The sequence below is a fragment of the Vanellus vanellus genome (genome assembly GCF_965231255.1).
Source record: "Vanellus vanellus genome assembly, chromosome: 4".
NCBI classification, from domain to species: Eukaryota; Metazoa; Chordata; class Aves; order Charadriiformes; family Charadriidae; genus Vanellus; species Vanellus vanellus.
Window position 1 is genome coordinate 78703911 of NC_138909.1, and position 21414 is coordinate 78725324.

The 21414-nt window shown below is 41.5% G+C and overlaps 1 protein-coding gene across 1 annotated transcript in view; it reads right to left on the reverse strand.

Moving 5' to 3' along the window:
• Nucleotides 1–3077: 3077 nt before the first annotated feature.
• The window catches only part of FAM149A (family with sequence similarity 149 member A), a gene marked incomplete at its 5' end in the record, with an annotated part of 48907 nt that continues 30570 nt past the window's right edge, over nt 3078–21414 (reverse strand). The window contains 13 exons of the mRNA XM_082483108.1: nt 3078–3233; nt 4062–4140; nt 4525–4665; nt 5445–5565; nt 6075–6302; nt 6513–6616; nt 7812–7954; nt 9289–9479; nt 11487–11663; nt 11820–11945; nt 14143–14285; nt 16166–16298; nt 17298–17408. Of these exons, the coding sequence (XP_082339234.1) occupies nt 3160–3233; nt 4062–4140; nt 4525–4665; nt 5445–5565; nt 6075–6302; nt 6513–6616; nt 7812–7954; nt 9289–9479; nt 11487–11663; nt 11820–11945; nt 14143–14285; nt 16166–16298; nt 17298–17408 (1771 nt within the window). The 3' untranslated portion in view covers nt 3078–3159. The remainder of the gene's footprint in view (nt 3234–4061; nt 4141–4524; nt 4666–5444; nt 5566–6074; nt 6303–6512; nt 6617–7811; nt 7955–9288; nt 9480–11486; nt 11664–11819; nt 11946–14142; nt 14286–16165; nt 16299–17297; nt 17409–21414) is intronic.

Sequence of the window (21414 nt, forward strand, 5' to 3'; positions counted from 1 at the left end):
CTCCTCCTCCTTCACTGATGTTGGTGTTTGCACTGCTGTTTTGCTCTCTCTTCCCCCCCACCCCCCACCCCTCCTCCTCTGTCTGTCCAGCATTTTTTGTGCCCTTTCTTAAATACATTTTCATAGAGGTGCCACCAGCTAGGCCGCTGGGCTCAGCTACATCCTGCAGTGGGTCCATTACGGAGTTGGCAGGATGTGGCTGTGTTCGCTTCTCTGGCCTTTTCTCACAGAGGCCATCCCAGCAGCACCCCCTTTGCCAACACCTTGACACCTACACCCAGCTGAAAAGCCTACCGTGAAACCATTGCAAGACTGAAACGAAAAATAAGGGTGAAATTTCCTCCACATCAGTCGCTAGTGAGACCAGAGACATCAGCTACAAGGTGATGGACACACCTAAGCTATCAACATTAAATATCTGGAGAGCGTACAGGTGCCTTCCCTTAAAATTGCCAGGGAAGAACTGCTCAGCCCTGAACTCCTCCTGGTCAGGAAAGATCTCAGGGTCTCTGTACAGGGTATAAGTTATGACAAGAATATTTTTGCCTTTGGGTACCTGATAGCCTCCTGAAGAGAAAAGGGAAAGGGAGGGGAAGGGTCAAAACAACAGCAAATAAGTGACTTTCTATAAACTGCTTTACAGTAAAAACAAGGAAAACCCTACCCTTTACTTGGGAAACCTTCTTAGTACTCTCTCCTGCAGACCTTCCAGCACCCATCCCAACCAACTCTAGCTGTTGAAAGCTAACGAAGGGCCACAAGACATGTTCCTACCTCCAATTCTTCAACCTTGATAAAGAAGGAACAGAAACCGTACCAAACATCTCATCCAGTTCTCTGTGAACCTTCTTCTCGGCTTCAGGATTATGTCCAAGTGAGCACAGGGCCCAGTTCCTAGCAGCTGCTGTTGTATCGCGGCCCTAGAGGTCCAGATTTACAAAGACATTCACTTCAACACCATTCCTGTGCACAAGCAGGCTTCGTAAATACTTGGGTGTGCGGGTAGTATGGGAAGTGAGACTTATTAGGCCCATGACCACAAGAAAAACAAAAAATCAAGAGTGAAGAACTCTATCCAACATGTTGATTATCAGGTTGAAAGATGACCCATGATTTTGTCAGGTGCCCGAAAACTGACCAGAAGGTAAAAGTGTTAACATACTTCTGGTAGCCAGCAAACATCCCTCTTCCTTCTCCTCTGCCACCTGAGAGCATTCCATTGACACTCTAGTAATTAGCAGATCTTTCCTTTCTTTAAAGCTGCAGAAGCAGATATTCGTTGCTCTGCTCTTCTCTCCATTCAGAAATCCAGTGACTGAGCTCCATTGCTTCGCAGAGGTCAGCAATCTTCTCTCTTTCACAAAGTGCCAGATGATGAACCACTCTTCACCGTGTGGTTCCCACTTCTGCTCTTACAGAACCTAACTGGTGCATACTCATCTTTTCATTTAGTCCACAACATAAGATCTGGGTTGCCATGAAGTGCCACAAGATGGCAAGGGACACATTTTGCCATCGTTTCTCTGCATTCTTGTCAATGTCTACATAGTACAGGAGGGAGCACTCACCAGAGCAAAAGTATATTTTGGACACACCACTGAAGAGAACTTAGATGTGAATTTTGAATGTTACGACATCTTTAAGCTGAGATTTCTGAAGAAACTGCATCAAATTGCCCTGAAACTGTATGAACTCGACCTGCAACTCCAAAGCAAAAGCATTACGCTTTCTCAGATACCATAATATCACCAGTGAGTAAACTTGGTGTAGCCAAAGAAGAAAAATACTAAGCCAGGAAAGTAATTTAAAAATGCTTTTGTTTACTCAAAAGAATGCAGCGCTTGATGACCATTTACAAAAACCAGAAATCCGATTAACATTACAGATATAAAATATACATTAGAAATGCTTTGCCTTGGGTTACCAATCCTCAAACATTCATAAAAAGAAGCGAGGAGAACTGGTATTAGTTCCTACGTAGAAGAAACTGATTCTATTCTTAACAGCACAATTTGGGCAAGTAAGTTTTTCTCCTCCTCCCTTTCCACTTCAACAGCTCTATCAGCCACATCTGCTTAAACTGCTGGCTCTCTGATGGAAGGGGGAATTCCCAACTGTGAATGCACAGTACTAAGAGCCAGAGACCTGACCAGGGCTGTGATCTCTGGGCCGAAGGCAATCCCAATCTCCTCTTGGGTGTTCCCATTTGGGTCTACACAAAGAGGTATGAAAGAATGTTTTCATCAGTTAAGCACATATTTTCATCTGAGCCTTCAAAGTTTTAACATATTTCAAAATATGATCAATTTGTGCAATAACGGGCAATATTTTATAAGAAATCTCAAGAAGTGGGAACGGTTTTACCGACTTGTCAGCAATTGCTCAGCATCTATAAACATGTTTGGCCTGGCAGGGAAAACACTGCTTCCTGTAAACAAAGTTTATCCCAGCAGTTCCCACAGTTACTGCCAATTAGAACAGCATAAGTAGAAGCAATGAATGAATTCAATCTCAAAAGAATTAAAGGAAGAAGAAAAAGTAGGGACAGACAATATTTACAAGACAGCAATTGCAATAAGCGGACAGACTGAAAAACGGAGAAAAGTTAAAACAGCAGTTAAAGAGAAGATACCACAAATTCCTGTTTAAAAGTATAAATTTTATATATGAGTGATGTTTGGACAGACTAAAACATCTTTAACACTGAGGAAACACGAAAAAGTGGGAACAGGACTGCATGGCCTAAACGTAACTTATTTGCTTCTATAAGCAGAACAACAATTCCCTAAGGAAAGACAGAAAAAGGAGGAATGCCTGAGAAGAAAGTGCAGCAGCAACAGCATCTTGACTCTGCAAACAGAGCAGACACCTCAACCATTTATTTCATCTTGCTCTAGTTTTTAATCTAACCCCTGGTCAGACAACTTTCAAAGAAGGCAATGCAGTCATCCTGAGGATTGCAAGGCTCAGCAGAAACCGGCATACTGCACGTGTTTGGTTTTGGGGTGGTTTTTTTTGGGGGGGTTGGTTTGGGTTTTTTTTGGGTTTTTTTGTTTGTTTGTTTGTTTTTTTTTTTTTTAACACAAGAAACCAGCTGGCAAATTTAGCACTTCAGTCTTCCATGCAGTGCAGGGGGTTTCTGTTTCTTCCTAAAATGGGTTAAGAAGCAATCTGAAATTTCTTTCTTGAGGTTGGAGGATTTCTCTGAAAGGACCTGTAGTAATGCTGTGAGCCTAGAAAAGGTAAAATATTGTTTGTTAGTTGTGCTAGAATCTGAAAGACACTTCAAGGCTACGTATGTTACTTTCATCAGCCCGCTCAGATAAGCGTTTGCTAACCTGCCCTTATTCTTACATCACCTTTTATACAATTATGCCAACCATATAATTATTTTAAACTCAAGGAACTTCCAAACAAATAAAGGTTACGTACAAGCACTCAAATACCTCAGGAACTAGCTAGTCAGCTTTACTACAACAATGGAACTAAATAAGCCACGTAGGGACTGCTCTCGTTTTTGGTGTTCTAAATGGAAGACATAGCTGCAAATCAATATTGGGGTTTTTTTATTTATTTAAGAGAGCTTTATACTTATAAATGCACGTTTTCGATTTTATTTTTCCCCACATAAAAAGTTTATTAATTCAGTGAATTTATATGGGGGCTAAAATAAAATTTATGTCGTGAAACAGTTCACAAACATCTATTTGTGTTGCTACTCTAGCAGCTGCAAAAGGTCTAGCCTGTACACCACATAGTCTTGTCATAATCGTAAATATGCTGAAATTTAAAAAAAAAAAAAAATTAAGACGAGGGGGAATCCTTTTTCTTCCAAGTCATAACAAGGAATAGAAGCTTTGCAGGGTTCCTAACAGCCAGAGTTCAGGCTATCATAGACCAAGCGAGAAGAAACTTCAAAACCACACTCAAACAATCCAGCCAGGCACACCTGTTCTTTTATGCGGAGGAGGCTCTCCCTGAGCACTTTACTTCTCAACTGTACTATGGGTTAATAGGTTTTGTTGGTCTTTTGTCTTCCAAGGGATTCTTACTTTGCCCACCTATTAAAAATCCTTGACCTGTCCCTCTGTGGTTAGCAAAATCCATAGGAGTCAGTGACCTCTTCTGAGGTGTGTCTGTCTGTAAAAGGAAAGACGTACTATTAGCTAGTATGGTACGCTCACCTACTGAAATGGTTTGATTAGTTTTTACGATCTAATCTGGCAGAGTGAGTCCTACCAAGCTGCAAAGCTCCAAGCACTACTAAAACCACACACTTCTAGAGCACAGACATCCTCAAAGAAACCGTTTGATGCATTAGACTTGAAAAAAATCTCTTCCTCATACACTAGCCCTGCTTTTCAAGGTCCCGCACCCTCCCAAAGCCTTTTAACATCCTCCTCTCCACAGGGGACAGGAATCCCTGCACACCAGAAATCAGGAGAGACCCAGCAAATGAGACCTTCTTTAGACCAACAGTGGGCATGAATGGAAGCTTCTTCACTTTTCCATGTCTCTACTTACATTGTAACGTACCCTGAATGTGTGAGTTGTGTTGGGCCGTGAAAATTGATCAATAATAACAGTTCTTTCTCTGAGTGGCCGTTGCTCCGTACTGCCAGGCACTGCACTTGACACTCTGCCGTGAGCATATCCTCCTCGATGCTGAGAGAATGGAGCAATTGAGTTGGTTAATATAACGACTTTTCCATTGGCATACAAATAAAATACAAGAGAAGAAGAAAAGAAAAATGTTTCCACTAACCAAAAGCACCGATTTAAGGTAACTTATGGGTACTCATGTTTTTCAAAGAGATTGGAAGCTGTTCCCTAATATTAGCCTACAATTCCCAAATTCTTATATTAATTAAAATAAAATAATAATAATACCAATAACAGACTTTACACATCTCAATTAAAAATATTATTCAGAAGCAAAATAATATCAAAATACCAATTTACTTTCATTGTGGTGATCGATTGCTTCCCTAACCTTCAAAAACAGGCCAGTAACAATAATATTTATCCTTTTTTTTTTTTTAGTCAGTATCCTCTTCTACTTCAGTCAGCATAATATTCTACTTCTTATAACCAAACATTAGTGAATAAAACACTGAAAAGAGCTATTTAAATCCAGATGCAATAAGTGCGAGGTTACTGACTGTCTGTCTGGTTGTTTTTCTCTTTTTTTTTTTTTTAAACAGATTTTCCTGTTTTCAGAGGAAAGTCTTACCACCATAATCTGTTTGTGACCGGGGGTTTCAAACTGGCTTCTCTTGCATTTTAGTGGTACTCCGACGTAACACACATTAGCATGTTAAGACCACATATTAAATACGAATCAAAACAAGCTGTAAAATTGCTCATTTCAAGCAGTGAACCAGAGCAATTTATTTCCAAATAGCTTGAACTTTTTCACCAGTAAAAAAATGAACACAACTTACAGATATCTGTTGCAGTCGAGGTACTGAAAGATCCTGTTCAACAGCCTCTGAGTTTATTGGTGGTAACTTGTTCCGGGTTGTAGGTGCACGAGCAGAAGATAAACGATCTGAGCTGGCAACCCTGCAGAATTTTAAGGGTTCCTCTTTTAGGAGAATTCATACTAAAGACTTCTTCGCTGAAGTACTATGAAATTATTAAGCAGTACATTTCTTTAGAGAGTGCAGCTACAGAAAGCAACAGCACCTAATATAGCAAAAATAAAAAACAAAACAAAACAACAAAACAAAAAACCCCAACAAAACGAATGCATCTCCTCAAAAAACACAGTTCTGCTTGCTTTCTTTTTCTCTCTGAATTCTAGAATCAATAACAATGTTGTGAGGGCCCATCCCTGGAGGTGTTCAGGGCCAGGCTGGACGGGGCTTTGAGCAACCCAGGCTGGTGGGAGGTGTCCCTGCCCATGGCAGCGGGGTTGGAACCAGATCATCTTTAAGGTCCCTTCCAACCTAAACCATTCCATAATTCTATAATAAATCTTGGGTTATTCCTCAAGTATTTTGCAAAATCCTTCACTGGGGAAATTTCAGTAAAGTTCTGAAAAAAGCAAAGAATAAAATGAAAAAACTCACAATTTAGTCCCCCTAAGGATTTCATCATTGTACATATTAGGAGCTTTTGAGGAGAGTTGGTCAGAAGTGAGAGAAGGCAACCTACGATGACTTGGTAGCTTCCTAGAAGATGCCAGCAGTACCCGAGATGATGAGAGAACACTGTTACCAGCAGTTCTCCCCAACCTAGAGTGCACAGAGTTTGGAGCACTGGATCCAATGCTCTGCTGTTTGTCATCTTGCTCATTCCTAGGGAAAAAAGGAATAGGGAATAAGGACGAAGGAAAAAAAAAAGAAGGATTTCTTAACAGTATCATTGCAACCTCTACAAATCATTATGACATTAGTGACATGCACAAAGGAGGTGACTGCCTTCTCATAGCCTTTTTAGAATTGCAAAACATCTTTTACATAATATGAATTATGCCATATTTCAAAAACGTCAATACCAACACCTACTGTATTTTTTCTACTGTGGGAACATGCCTCTGTTGGAGCGGTTTAGCTTGAATCGTCATCACGCCATCCAAATCACTACAGAAGTTGCTGGAGAAACGGTGAACCTAGTAAAAGCAACAAATATGCATTAACCTTTACTTTTTTTGAGGGTAGACCTCAAAAAGCACACAGTTAGGAGATATTTTACTTGTTTCTTAGAAAAGTTTCTGTTAAGACGGTTCAGCAGAATTCTCAGTAGGAGGTGGGGAAAATACAGTATTTTTTCTTATTTTAAACAGATTCTTACAACCAGAACTTGGATAATTTATTTACCAAATTGCAACTCAATTCGCAATAGAAGCCTCAGTTGAAGCCGGAGTCCGAGTCTCAGAAGTTTGCATTTTCCCTCAGCACAGTCCAGCCCAGGGGCACAGCGCCTGGGCATTTCTTATCTACCCAATTTACTTCTTCCGGCTGCTGGGACCACTGCAGAACCAAGCGCACCAACCGGGAGCACTGAGACTGCTGTGCCTTCTCTTCCATCTTTCTTATCTCGCTACCAAACAAGCATGGTAAAAGAGCAGACGGAAAAGAATGAAGTTGCTTGAACTGTACAGAGAGAGACAGGGGAAAAAACCCAAACAGAAGCAGTGGCTGGAAAATAATAATAATAAAAAAAAAAAAAGTGCAAAACAGGAGGCAGGGGACAGAGGGAGGAGGCAGCAAGTGGACAAAAAAAGGGCATTTTATCAATACAAGCATGAGCTTCCACAAAGACAGGCAAGGCTGAGTGCCAGCACACTGGTGGACGTACAGCGGAGTCCCCTTTTACACGAGGCAACAGTAATAAAAAGGAATGAGAGAGTCTGAAACCCTCAGGGGTTGTGAGTAAAGCACTTCAAGTTGCAACTTCACATCCCTGCGGTCCAGGGAGGAGGCCGATTTATTTTTTTAATCCTACCAAGAGGAAGTGACTGGACCATAACAAAAGCAGAACTATTTTCTAAGGACAGAATACAGTCTAACAAGTGGTTTTTTGTAAGCCAACTTCAGCATTATATTAGCAGTAAACGGTGCCTTTAAGAACCACTGATAGTAAAAAAGAAATTTAATGAACCTTCCTTCTAAATAAGATGAAAGATTTTAATACCACCTAATTGGTTTAAAAAAAAAAAAAAAAAAAAAAAAAAAAGAGAGAGCAGTGAGAGGAGAGAGAGAGAAAGAAAAAAGGGGGGGGGGGAAATGAGCTTTTTCTAGCTTCAACCAGGACTCTGTCCAGAATTAGCAGAAACAAGAACACTGACAGAAAGCTATTTTTACCTGCGAGGAAACAAAAGATACACTTCGTGCTTCAGAGCCTCTGGAAAGAGGAACACTGCCAGCATCTGCTGTCATACGAACAACTGGCAAATGTGGCAGTTTTGTTATAACAGCTTTCAGTTTTTCCACCTGTTTGTCACCCTCTGCACAACAGCAAAAAAGAGTAGAGAGAATGAGGTATTTTGTATGTTTAGCAGCCATCATTTGTTTGGATTCAAACAATATTACACTTCACAGCAATAAAGTTTCCATAATATTTAAAAATCTACCATAAATGATGTTTTTCTGAAAGCATTCGCATTTGTTCATGTTTTCTCTGACACTGACAAACAAGTTGGTCTACGCAGGTAGAGTTGGAGGGGGTTGTTTCATTTATGAAAATACTATTGAGACTCTTGGAATGTTATTTAAAATTTCCCAAAGATTTTTTTTAAAGCAGAAAAATATATATATATACACAAAAAAAGTCTACTGATCCTATTTTTGTCTGACAGCAGCTACACACTGTTTCATTTTGTGTATATACCAACATCTTATTTCTAGTATAAACCAAATTTTTTCAGCTAACTGAAGTATTTCAACTAGGAATATATGTATTTGTCATAAGTTTATGCCCTTCATAAAGAGCACACCTATCATGAAACTTCTAAGCTACCCTTCCTAAACTATCATATTGAGCTAAACGATCCACCTGTGGTGTGAAAAGTCCTTTTGTATTTCAGTAACACCTGCAATGTTAAGTTCTGATGCTGCAAGTATTCTGCAAAATTTTGCCATTTCTTACTTTGTTGTAGACTTACATTAAGCGTACCTCAAATTTAAGGTAATTTCCAAAACCCACCCCCAGGTATTCTTCTGTTACCGTCCTTTTAAAATACATTGAAAGAACCGAGATCTCCCTCAGCCTCCAAAGACAACACACGCACACTAAATAGAATTTCACTTCTAGTTAGTTTTTCTAGCTTTTACTTTACCTCACTACATTCTGTTAGAATATAAAAACGTAAAATAAAATAAAATTACATGCATCACAGTTTCTTCATCCTCTGTTAAATTCATGAACTCCTGCAGCATCAGCAAGGCTGTCTATCTCGCTTGAACAATCTGACTACCTACGGGTTCTTTTGATTAACAAAGCTCAAACAATGAGGTCTAGGAGACATTGATTCCTGGGTTCCAAATTCGGATCACATCAGTGATCCCCTGCTAGCAGACTCAATTTGCATCCCAAGCCAGTGATTAAGAATTTTTTTTTTTTGCACCTCTCAAACAAAACTACCTGAAAATTAGTAGGAATGTTTATATTTTAGGTATGGGTGGGAGGCGGACAGGGTGTGCGTTACATATCTTATAATGCCGTACTACCACATGGCTATCTCAAATAACCAGATTTCCCAAGCTTTAAGGGGGGAAAAAAACCCCAAAACACTTTCCTGAGTTAGATTTGATATATACCATATCTAAAAATACCAGATACCTGTGATAGTAGTTTCCCAATTTTTTTTAATCAGTTCCTCCAATATTCCAATTACATTGCTCCAGATACAATCAAATACTTCAGAAGCCACAGCATCTTTGATACAGGCATTGGGAGAAACAGGGGGAATGCCACGCTTACTCCTCTTCTCAGCAAGGTGCATTTTCTTTTGTTCCCAGCTCTCGTCATCACTAATAAAGGAAGCAAATCCAAATGAATTTCCATGGGTTTTGACTTCTTTTCCCTTCTAATACGCTGAATGAATAGAAACACACATACGGAAGAAAAGCCAGTCAGATGTAGATCACAAAGAAACATTCAAATTCAAGTGTACAGAGTACCTATGGGAACAGAACCTATCCAATACATAGAGTGATTTCTTTTTCTGTTGCTTGCAGGTAAAAAATTCAAAAATCCAGTCAGGGCCTCACAACAGAAAGATCTGCAGCTCTAGAAGGAGCAGCTTTACACATGAGACTAAATCCTATGCTTTTTACCATAACATAAGGGAACTACTATCTGTTTCATTTTCAGGAGGACTATCACATACAACATTTCTTTTCTATCACATCCTGTGTACCTCCACACATCTGCAACACTCCACCACTGACCAAAGACAAATAACTTTAAAGGATTTCTGCAGCCTGACAAGAATAGCAGAGCCCATAGCGTTACGCTCACCTCCTCCCCTCCCTGTGGGACCAGTTACTTTTTTTTTTTTTCCCCTCCGTTCCTACCTAAGGAAGCACAGTGTAGCAACAATTCCTAGCTTAGTCTTCTAATACACCTCTCAGGAAGAGATTTTTAACCTTTTTTTTTTTTTTTTTTATGCTTAGGATGGTGAGACACTGGCACAGGTTGCCCAGAGAGGTGGTGGGTGCCCCATCCCTGGAAACATTCCAGGTCAGGTTGGACAGGGCTCTAAGAAACCTGATCTAGTGGAAGATGTTCCTGTTCATTGCAAGGGGGTTGGACCAGATGGCCTGTACAGGTCCCTTCCGACCCAAACCATACTATGATTCTTTTTTTTTTTAATGCCATCATATTTCTAAGGAAATGCAATTATTTTTTTTTTTTTTAAATTACAAGGATAATGCCGAAATCACACCAGTTTCTACTATCTCCCTTTCTCTTCTCAGTCACTTCTTCCTCAAACTGGACTGCAAACTTCTTAACTATAACTGAGACTTTACTGAATGGTCCAAGTCACAGAATAACCAAGCTATTCTCACATCAGGCTTTGTAACGCCTGATGTTTTAGTTTTGGAGAACAAGATATTTCAGAATTGAAGGAAACAAGAACCATCGTATCAAGGAGGCACAAAGGAGAAAAACACACCTGCAGTCAAATCTCTCCCAAATTGTTCGCTTACTTTGCAAAACGAAGAGAGAAGAATCCTAAGACTATTTTAAAACCCAAATCCTTTCCCACCCAAAAGGCAGCCAGCCAGGCACTCGCTGTCAAAACCAGGACTGAAAGGGTCTCAGCCTGGTTCCTCAGTTTTTCAGAAGAACCATGGCTTTTTCCTGGAAGCACACCAAGCTTTAGCACAAGAAGCTACACTTTATGCCCCATTAGTCCTACCAAACTTTCACCCTTGCAGAGGCCGTTTAGAAAACGGCACATTATGGTCTTTCATCCACCCAGTAGCCTAACTGCTGGAACATTCAACTGGGCCATGGGGAGCCTAGTTTGCACTGTCAAGATGACAGCTGCATGACTCCTGTCACTCACAGGAGTGCTCTAAAAGCAGGTTGCATCCTGCACCTCTCCTCACAAAGCTGTTAATCGAAAGAATTTCAGATTCTTTAGGGCAGACGATGACAGCACATACAGCATGATGACCCTCAACAACCTGGTGGCCAAGGCACTCACTTGGGGAGAAGGGATTCCTTCATTCTACTCCCTGTCTTAAAATTAAATATTCATTTTATTGAATCTCCATGCACTAAACAGCTCAAACCAACTAGTGGCTAAGACACATTCCTCTGACACCGGAGCTGTGAGTTTTAAACCCCTAGAAAGGCAACATACCTAATCTTCCACATGCCCAGTGAGTGCTCTGACCACTGCGCTACCAAACACAGGGACAGAGGAACTGTGTTTCACAGAAGGGAAACCCAGTCTACGAACCCTGACTGGGTTCACTGATCATTTTTCATTCTATTCTTCAAAAATACATATATCTGTTATTTACAGCTCCTTGTTGTCAAAGGCAAGATATTCTTCTATTTTTCCATCCACATCATAGATTTCTTCTTCCAGGAACGAATACAGGGATGAGTCAGAAGCAGAAATCCTAGTGGAACTTGGATCTAGTGATTTATGTATTGGAGATGCTGTTGGGATCAGTTTAGAGCCTGAAATGCAGAGCCTGAAAAAATATCAACAAAATGAGTATTAAATATTCAAAAAAGAAGAAAGTGCATATTTACTTATACTGAAATGTTTCAGTAATACAAAAGTAGTATTTTTACATATTTCTGAAGAGGGAAGACCAAAAAGACAACTTTAAAAAAAATTAACATACTCTTTTATATTGCCAGTACATTCATGGAGGCCAGGTAAACACTTTGTATCCACACAGGTATCACTTCTGCTCTGAAAATGCTGAAAGCCTTCATCCTTCGGCAATAGGAGCTGCTTTCCTAGAACCCTGAATAAAAAGGAGAGCGATCGCGATAACTTAGCTGGAAATCCACTCCATATACAAATATCAAGAATACAAATACCTTCAAACAGTAGGCAATGTGAAAGCACACCTTACCTTTGCTTTGGAAAAGCATTTTATGCAGGGGCCAGGGTCTTGTTTTAACTTTTAACATTAACACTGCCTAGTATTTAAGTCATTAAAGTTAAGCTGATTACGCAAGACAACATTCTAGCTTATAATTTTTAAGAGCAAATAGTCAAACTTGTTAGACTGTTCTAAAGGCAGATAAAGTAAACACACTTCCTTCTCTTATTAAAACTCCTTAAGAAATGTTTAAAACTGGATGCAGAAGACAAGTAACATCTGCTATGACTTCACTTATCCAACTCCAGTAACCATCAATGTGAGCAGAAGTCCTAATCCAAAAACGTTTCCATGGGTAGTTACGGGTAGAATTAACGTTCAGAAAACGCACAAACTCCAACACGCACAATGCACAGAGGCAGAGCAACTCTATTTAAAAGTACTCAAAATTACTCTGCAATTCCTTAACACAGTATACATAAATAACAATCACTGCTTACAGAACTGTTTTTCACTAGAATTCACAAGGGATCTCGACAGAATTTGCCAGTCACATCTGTAGTGCAAGTAGCAATCCTCACACTCACTTGAATACATTTTCTTGAGATAATGTTTTACAGAACAGCACTTTATGGCACCTGAAGCTGTACACAATAGCCTTTTTCACTTTTTGTTTTGTAAGCCATGAATAAAAAAGCTTTCTCTTTAAACAGAATTGATCTTTCTCTTATTGATGATAGTTCTCAAGTATATTTATTCCCACACACTGAGCTAAGTATTCATATATCAACATAGCTGTTTTACAAATTAAAAAAACAAAGAACAGCCAGCAAGCTCTTTGATGTACAACTCTCAGAAATAAATCTGGCATCACAGACGCTATTCTTTTGAGTAACTAGTCAACACAAAATGAGTTTTAAGGTTTCAGCTTAATAATGAAAATAACTTTTTTTTTTCTGTTTAAACCACGACGTACCACATCCTTTAGTACCAAATGACACAGAGCTCTCTGATTTCTTCAGTTTGTTTTCAACTTCTTGGACTTGGTTGGTATTGCCAACGTTAAGATTTGAATGAAAAAATCATAAGTACAGGGAATGACTTACTTAAAAAAACCTCTATCCAGTGAAAGTACTGTGAAAATATTGTGGAATGACTTACACAGCACAAAACCATGTCTCCATTTTATGCATGTTACGTTAATTTTTACAGTATGTAAAAAAAGGCAAAGCATGGCTTAATGCTTGTGAAAACTGCTTCAGATTTAATAACTCTCTTTCCTGACAAAGCATCACAAGCTTGTTAGTTTATTTTAGTTTATATTTACTAGTAACAAGCCTCTGCAAATAATTTAAAAGCACTGAAAGCATACTGCAGGTATTGACAGCATTCTTTTCAATGGTGTTAAACTATTGACTAGAAGACAGACACATGCAGGTCTATGTTTAGAATAGCTCAGAGTCAGCACATCTCACTAAGAAAGACAAGCCATTATTTATGAAGGCAGGACTACAACGCAGTGCAACAGACTTCTGTCCCCAGTGTTGTAAGAAGCAGCCATCAGGCCGCCTAGGCATTTTGCACATCCATGCAAAACAATTCTCATTAATCATGTATGCATCCTCATATCTGTCCAACTATTGTTTTACAACGTTGTTTTACATTGATATACATAGCCTAGGAAGACATTATGGCTGTGCAGTACACACGAAGCATGTGGTCGTCTTCATTTTTCATTTCTTTTTAGAAAAATCAGTAACAGAATTCACACTGAATTTCTTGGAATTTCACAGTATATCTTCACTTACAGTAAAAGTGTATTTCTCTACAGGATGTATTCTTTATTTAGAAAAAGTAATTATGAAAATGGTGCATTACTATTTTCTCATTACATCCTGCTAAAATATCTTTGTCTGCAATCATTGTATTAAGCAAATAAAGAGCTTTAGCTGCTAATGCACCACCACCCAGACTTACTGCACAGCTATGGCACAGCTCAGTCCCAGAGATCCAGATTTGAATGCAAAAGTGTTACTGGTGGCATACAAGGGTAGCCCCAAATTTCAAATTAGAGTGATAATCGGTTAAAACTAGTACCAGCAAGAAATTCCCTTACCTTAGATGAGGAAATTGTTCAACCCAGTCTGCACATTCTGCCTGCAGGCTCTGAGTTTGGGAGGTCACTTTTCCTTCAAACAGCATTTCATCAATCTCCCAAAATAACTGCTGCACTCTCTGTGTGTTGGCTTTATCAAATTCCTACATATTAGAAAATTAATGCTTGTTAGCAAATATGCATATATATTTATATTAAAACCCCACAATATTTAGAGAACAAAACAACATAGCCTTATTTGGCTGAGCCTCTCAGAATGGATCTTCAGACTACCTACTTTGGACACACAATTTATATGCCACAGCTCAAAAAAAGCAACCCCCCATAGCTGGCCTGAACAAGGTGATTTAGCAAAAAGGAACTAGAGGTCTATATTTCTATGAAGTTAATGGATAACAGACAGCTGCCTAGGATTAGCTGACAGAAAACACCAGTGATAAGGCGTCTGGACTCTCGTCTCACTCCCTCTTTCAACACAGAGGGACGCATGCACACACAGCACCAAAGCTCCCTGCTTTTTTCAGCAGCGCTTTTCCTTTCTGAGTAAAACAGCTAAGAGGGCAAAGAAGGGGCACCTTCCTTCTGTATGACGCAGTCTGGTGGTTAAGAAACCACCGGGGTTTAGGAAACCACCATCAGTGGTTAGGAAACCACTGATGGTGGTGAGAAGACAATGGAACAGGTTGTCCAGTGAAATTGTGGCTGCCCCATCCCTGGAGGTGTTCAAGGCCAGGCTGGATGGGGTTTGGAACAACCTGGTCCAGTGGAAGGTCTCCCTGCGCATGGCAGGGGGGTTGGAAGTAAATGATCTGTAAGGTCCCTTCCAACCCAAACCATTCTATGATTCTATGAAACAACCCTCAGTGTGAAAAGTGCCCTTCCACACCTCTTGATCGAAGCTACAACTCAGTGCAGGGGCATATAAAAGCATCAGGGAAGAACCTGACTTTATACAGTGATGTGGATACAAGCATTTGGCTGAGGGTTCCTCAGTATGTTCATAATGATATTTGGCCACTCACACACTAGACACTTCGATAGAGTGAAAAAATTGGTAATACTCAGGGCTGAAATTCTATCTGTTGACTTCCAGCTGAGCGCCCCAACCACTTCAGGCTACAGAGGGCATCACACCCAGAAGGAATTAGTAACCTTCACCCTAGTTAAAATGATATGATGCAGGGTCAAGCTTTGTCCTGGAAGGCTGCAACCGACAGATGGGGTCACTACCTCAGAGGTTAGAACATTGTGCAAAAGGTATGGCAGAACAGGTTGCCCAGAGAAGCCGTGGCTGTCCCATCCCTGGAGGTGTCCAAGGCCAGGCTGGATGGGGCTTGGAGCAACCTGGTCCGGTGGGAGGTGTCCCTGCCTATGGCGGGGGGGTGGAACTAGATGATCTGTAAGGTCCCTTTCAACCCAAACCATTCTATGGTTCTGTGACTCTATGAACTACCACTACCAGCCATGGATGGCTTTTTGAAATGAAAGTGGCAGTGACCGCAATGCGTTTGGATTTATTCCACGCTGCCAGCCTGCATGAGGTATGCCCCAGAGGTCAGCCCCCCTAATGGGCTTAACCTCTCTGCATCACCTACGAAACAGAACCGAATGAAACGTTGACTCAGACTGGGACATTTACGTACATGCTTATGAATGTACTTTATGACTCAAAATATTGAGAATACTTCAATTTAGACATTGCCTGTGTTATGCAGTATTGGCAAACATATTTTATCACTGTCTTGGACTCAGAAACCTAAGCCTACCTTCTTTGGTAAAACAGGTTTGTTTTCCCCAAATGTAATAATTTCATATTTATATTCCATATTTCTTTGTTATACATCAGCTGCACTGACATCAACTTGCAAAAAAACCCTGTTTTTTAAATATTCAACTAATACACTTAATCATTAGGCTATTAGGGATGAAAGTGATGAGAGGTGCTGCATGTCCATTTTCTGTAAAAATTAATCTTTTCTACAATATTTATATAAAGTGTACTGCAAAGGTTATTGTGACATACATCATCCCTCCAGGAGTAAACTGAACTTCTTTCAGTAGACAAACCGGTAGTATAGCTGTTTATTCCAGACCAAGAATTATTCAACTCCGTGGGTGTTGTACAACCACTAGATGAAAGCGATGAAAGACTTTCGCTGTAAAAAGACAACAAATTAAAATGAAGAACACGTTGGGTTTCTGTATAAAGGTTTTAAAAATAATGCAACTGATCATATAAATGGACAGTGATGCATATTCCTGTCAGATGCATGATTTTCAGGACATGCTGTTAAGAATCAATGTGAAGAGCTGCAAGTGTATGTTTAAGTAGAGTGCAATGAGTGCATGCTCCTATTTGTGCCATTTACTGCCTTAAAGGCAATTCCTTCTACAGTATTACACATTTATACGTATGTGCGCCATTGCAACTGTTAAGGGCACTCTAGAATATAAATATATATTCAAATACATACCCGCACATATATACACATACCCACGTACCCATCAAGGGCAGTCAGACATACCAGCCAGGCAAGTCCTAATCAGTGCCAACTGGAATGAAACTTCTTGAAAGTTAACTGACCTGCAACGCTGGCGAGCGTTATTTGCGTTTAACCATGAAGTCTGACTTCCCTTCCAGGCTTAATCGGTGTCCTTCACTATGCTTTAAAAGCATGCAAAGCCATAACACAAACCAGAAGGAAAGCTCAAACCTTCTCAACAATGGTTTAGATCAATTTTTATCCTGCATTATGTGCAACCTGCACATTTCTATACACCAAGGAATTACACAGCTGGCAGAACCAGAAAACACAGCAATATATTCTAAGCAACAAATTTTATACAAAAGTAGTAAGTAAATTAGAGAAAGCAAAGATGACAAATATTTTCTCAGTCCTGTAATGACAAATTAAGCTGACATACATAGAAGCCTGAACACAGCCATCTCGGCTGATTAAAGTGCTCGTTTGTCTGCAAATTCAAATAATTTCTAAAGTTAAATTCCATACTTAATAGCTGTCATCCATGAGAATGACTAGAAGCATGGCTGTCATCCATGAGAATGACTAGAAGCATGGTGAATACCAATCCTGAAATAACTATTTAAGCAAAGAGTCCGTTAATAAAGTACTGTTTCGGAAGTGAGCACATACCAAGTGTAATTGTCGATGGCTTCCTGCACATTTCTCTCAAAAACTGCTGGAAGAGACTCTCTGCTTTTTCCAGACAGACACTGATTTTTGGAAACTCTGGACAGTCCTCTCCTATAAACACATCATTCCATAATATTAAATAAGGTTAATTGACACCCCCACTAGACAGAAAAAGAAAAAAAAAAAAAAAGAAAAAGAGAAAGATGACAGCAACTTTGTTGAATTTCAATCCTATCCCTCAACATAAACATTTGCTTCAAACAAACCTTGTTTTAAAATATTTTTATTTACCTTATTGACATGAATATTTTTCAGAAAAAAATGTACATTTAGTTAGAGCCTTATTTTATTCCACAGGCATTCTCCTACAATTCTGCACCTTAAAATTTGCATGAAGCACACACAAACGCAGCAGCACCTCACTACTGCAGGAACAGAGCAAAGGCACAAGCCAGTAATCGTCCGTAAAGTAGTCATTTAACTACGCGTTTCTGTTCAATCATTAACCTAGAGCCCATTTTCTCAGATGTCTCTCTGCATAAAAAGAAGTTACAGATACAGTGCCAAGCAAACAGTGGTCGTAACTGAAACTACAAACTCCCAATTTGGCTGGTTTAAGTGAACCGAGATATTAGTACATCAGGAAACATGGGCATATTCTCAATATGTTTACAGGTGCCACAAAGCATCAGTTCCTCCAGTACCAAAGACTGACTTAAAACCCAAGCCTCAAACTTTCTAATATTCTGCCTTTCCAGCATAAAAAAAAAAAATGCTAGAACTTATCTTTTTTTTTCAGTTCTCCAAATACCTGAACACATGCTTAAACTTTAAAACCATCTCTTACAAACCGTACCGATGAATAGCAAGATCCAGTAAGGCACAGGAACGCCTCCGCTTTTATTGCTAGTCTTAAAAGAATACCTTTTAATGGAGGAAGATACTTTCTTCTTTTTTTAAACAGAAACTGCTTTATAATTATACATTTCTATAATCCCACTAAGTTCTGTTATTAATACGTTAAACCCACCTCTTCAGAATACATAGAGATGTGTCAAAGCATTCCTCAGGAACACTTTCAGAGCGACAGATTACTTCATCTGTGGAAGTTCCTATTTTCATCCCATAAAACCCTCAGGTCATAACCACGAATAGTAACGTGATTGCAACAAAGTACATTTGTGAATGAGTAACTGCAAGGCAACAGCTGACAGTTTAAGAGTTTCCTTGACTTCTTTAGCCGAGAACTGTACAGCAATCCCAACTGTGGCAGGGCCAATCCACCTTCTTCTTCCTATTCTTTCTGATATGTTTTACCTTTACACACATTACAAAAAATACATATGTCAGAAATCTAACTCCCCACGTCACACATGCTGCTCCTACGCCTTGGCTACAAAGCCATCAAAAACCCACCGCAATTTTAAACTTCTCATCAGGGAAGACCTTGAATGGCAAATGCTTGAAGGCTGGTACAACAGCCGTGGAAAGCATCTCTATGCGGTTGATCTAATCCTCCTCCCTTTTCCCAGCACCTGCTTTTGGCTACTGTCAGAACCAAGAGGCCCTATGAGAAGTGGCGCAGTCCAGACCCATGAAAAACTCATTTTGTCATAACACGAAGATCTGTCTCCCAGGCAATAATGGTGAGCTCACAGTCCATCTTGTACATGGAAAACTGGTTCCCTCTGTTCACGTACATCTCTCTCCGCCATTTCATTTGCCATGTTATTGCCATCTCACTTCACTGCTCACCCTTTTACCTGGTCAACCAGCTCGAACAGCCCAGGACAAATCCCAATAAAATGATGTTTTCTGATGATACCAAACTGCGTTGGTAAGCAGACACTTGGGAAGGGAGACCCACCCTGAAGGAGGACTTGGAGAGGCTGGAAGAGTGGGCTAACAAGAACCTTACAAAGTTCAACAAGGACAAGTGTAAAGCCTTGCACCTGGGAAATCATAATGCAGGAGTGCAGCACAGGCTGGAATTTAGCTGCCTGGGGAGCAGCTCTGTGGAAAGGGACCTGGGCGTCCTGGTGGACAACAAGCGCACTATGAGTGAACAGTGTGCTGCCGTGGCAAAGAAAGCCAACAAGATACTGGGCTGTACCAACAAGGGCATCACCAGCAGAGATAAAGAAGTTATTATCCCACTCTGCTCAGCGCTGGTCAGGCCACACCTGGAATCCTTTGTTCAGCTTTGGTCTCTGCTATGCAGGAGATATGTGGACAGGCTGGAGTGGGTCCAGAGAAGGGCCACCAAGATCATCAAAGGACTGGGATGCCTGCCATATGAGGAAAGGCTGAGAGAACTGGGTTTGTTCAGCCTTGACAAAAGAAGGCTTAGATGGGAGACCTCATCATCATGTTGCAGTATTTCAGGGGTGGCTACCAGGAAGACGGAGACTCCCTTTTTTACAAGGAGTCACATGGAAAAGAGGAAGGGTGGTGGGTGGAAGTTACTCCTGGGGAGATTCCGACTGGACACAAGAGGAAAATTTTTCACAGTGATAACAATCAACCCTTGGAATAATCTACCCAGGGAAGTGGTGGGTTCCCCAGCATTGGAGACTTCTAAGATTCAGCTGGACAGGGTGCTGGGCCACCTTATCTAGACCAGGCTTTTGCCAAGAAAGGTTGGACCAGGTGATCCTTGAAGATCCTTCCAACCTTAGAATCACAGAATAGTTTGGGTTGGAAGGGACCTTTAAAAGCCATCTAGTACAACCTCCCTGTCATGAGCAGGGACATATTCCACTAGATCAGGTTGCTCACAGCCCCATCCAACCTGACCTAGAATGTTCCTAGGGATGGGGCATCTACCATCACTCTGGGCAACCTGGGCCAGTGTCTCACCACCCTCATAGTATAAAATTTCTTCCTTATACCTAGTCTAAATCTCCCCTCTTTTTGTTTAAAACCATTACCCTTGTCCCGTCACAACAGGCCCTGCTAAAAAGTCTGTCCCCATCTTTCCTTTAGGCCCCATTTAAGTATTACTAAAAGATTGCAATAAGGTCTCCTTGGCACCTTCTCTTGTCCGGGCTGAATAACCACAACCTTCTCAACCTGTCTTCATAACAGAGGTGCTCCAGCCCTCTGATCATCTTCGTGGCACTCCTCTGGTCCTGTGCCAACAGGTCCATGTATTTCCTGTGCTGAGGACCCCAGAGCTGGACACAGTACTCCAGGTCAAACCAGAGCAGAGTAGAGGGGGAGAATCCTTTCCCCTGCCCTGCTGGCCACGCTGCTTTTGACGCAGCCCAGGATGAGGTTGACTTTCTGGGCAGCGAGCACATATCGCCAGCTCATGTCCAGCTTGTCACCCACCAGTACCCCCAAGTCCTTCTCAGCAGGGCTGCTCTCATTGCCTTCATCCCACGGCTTGTATTGATACCGGGGGTTGCCCTGACCCGGGTACAGGACCCTGCACTTGGCCTTGTTGAGCTTCGTGAGGTTCACACAGACCCACTCACCAGCCTGTCCAGGTCCCCCTGGATGACATCCCATCCCTCACACGTGTCAACCCCACTGCTCAGCTTGGTGTCATCCGCAGACTTGCTGAGGGTGCGCTGGATCCCACTGTCTGTCATTGATGACGATTAAAACAAAACGAAAGGGAAAAACCCCTCCCAGCACATCCATCGCACACTCGCCCGGCGCTGGCGAGCAAACGCCAGGGACTGCAGCAGCCACCTCCCAGCTGCTGCCCAGCCCCGACAGAAGTCTCTGCAATTACGGGCATTAAACGACGACACCACAACACCATAACGCCCTCCCCAGCAGCCCCGGGAGGGTTAGCAAGGCGGCCCCGGCCCCCTCCCCGCTGCACCATCAACCCCTCCCAAGCAGACAAAAAGCGGCCCGCAGCCCCCCCCCCCCCGGCCCGACCGCCCGCACTCACCCCACCACCAGCAGCCCCGCGTCGCCGCCGCCCGGCGGACCGGCACCCCGCGCCCTGCGCATGGGGGGGAGACCCCCGGCGGCCCCTCGCACCGCCCCCGGCTGGGCGGCGAGGAGGAGGAGGAGGAGGAGGAGGAGGAAAGGAGGAGGAGAAGGACCGGCCGCGCCCGCCCCGCAGCGCCCGGGTGGGTCTGCAGCGGGGTTCCCCCCC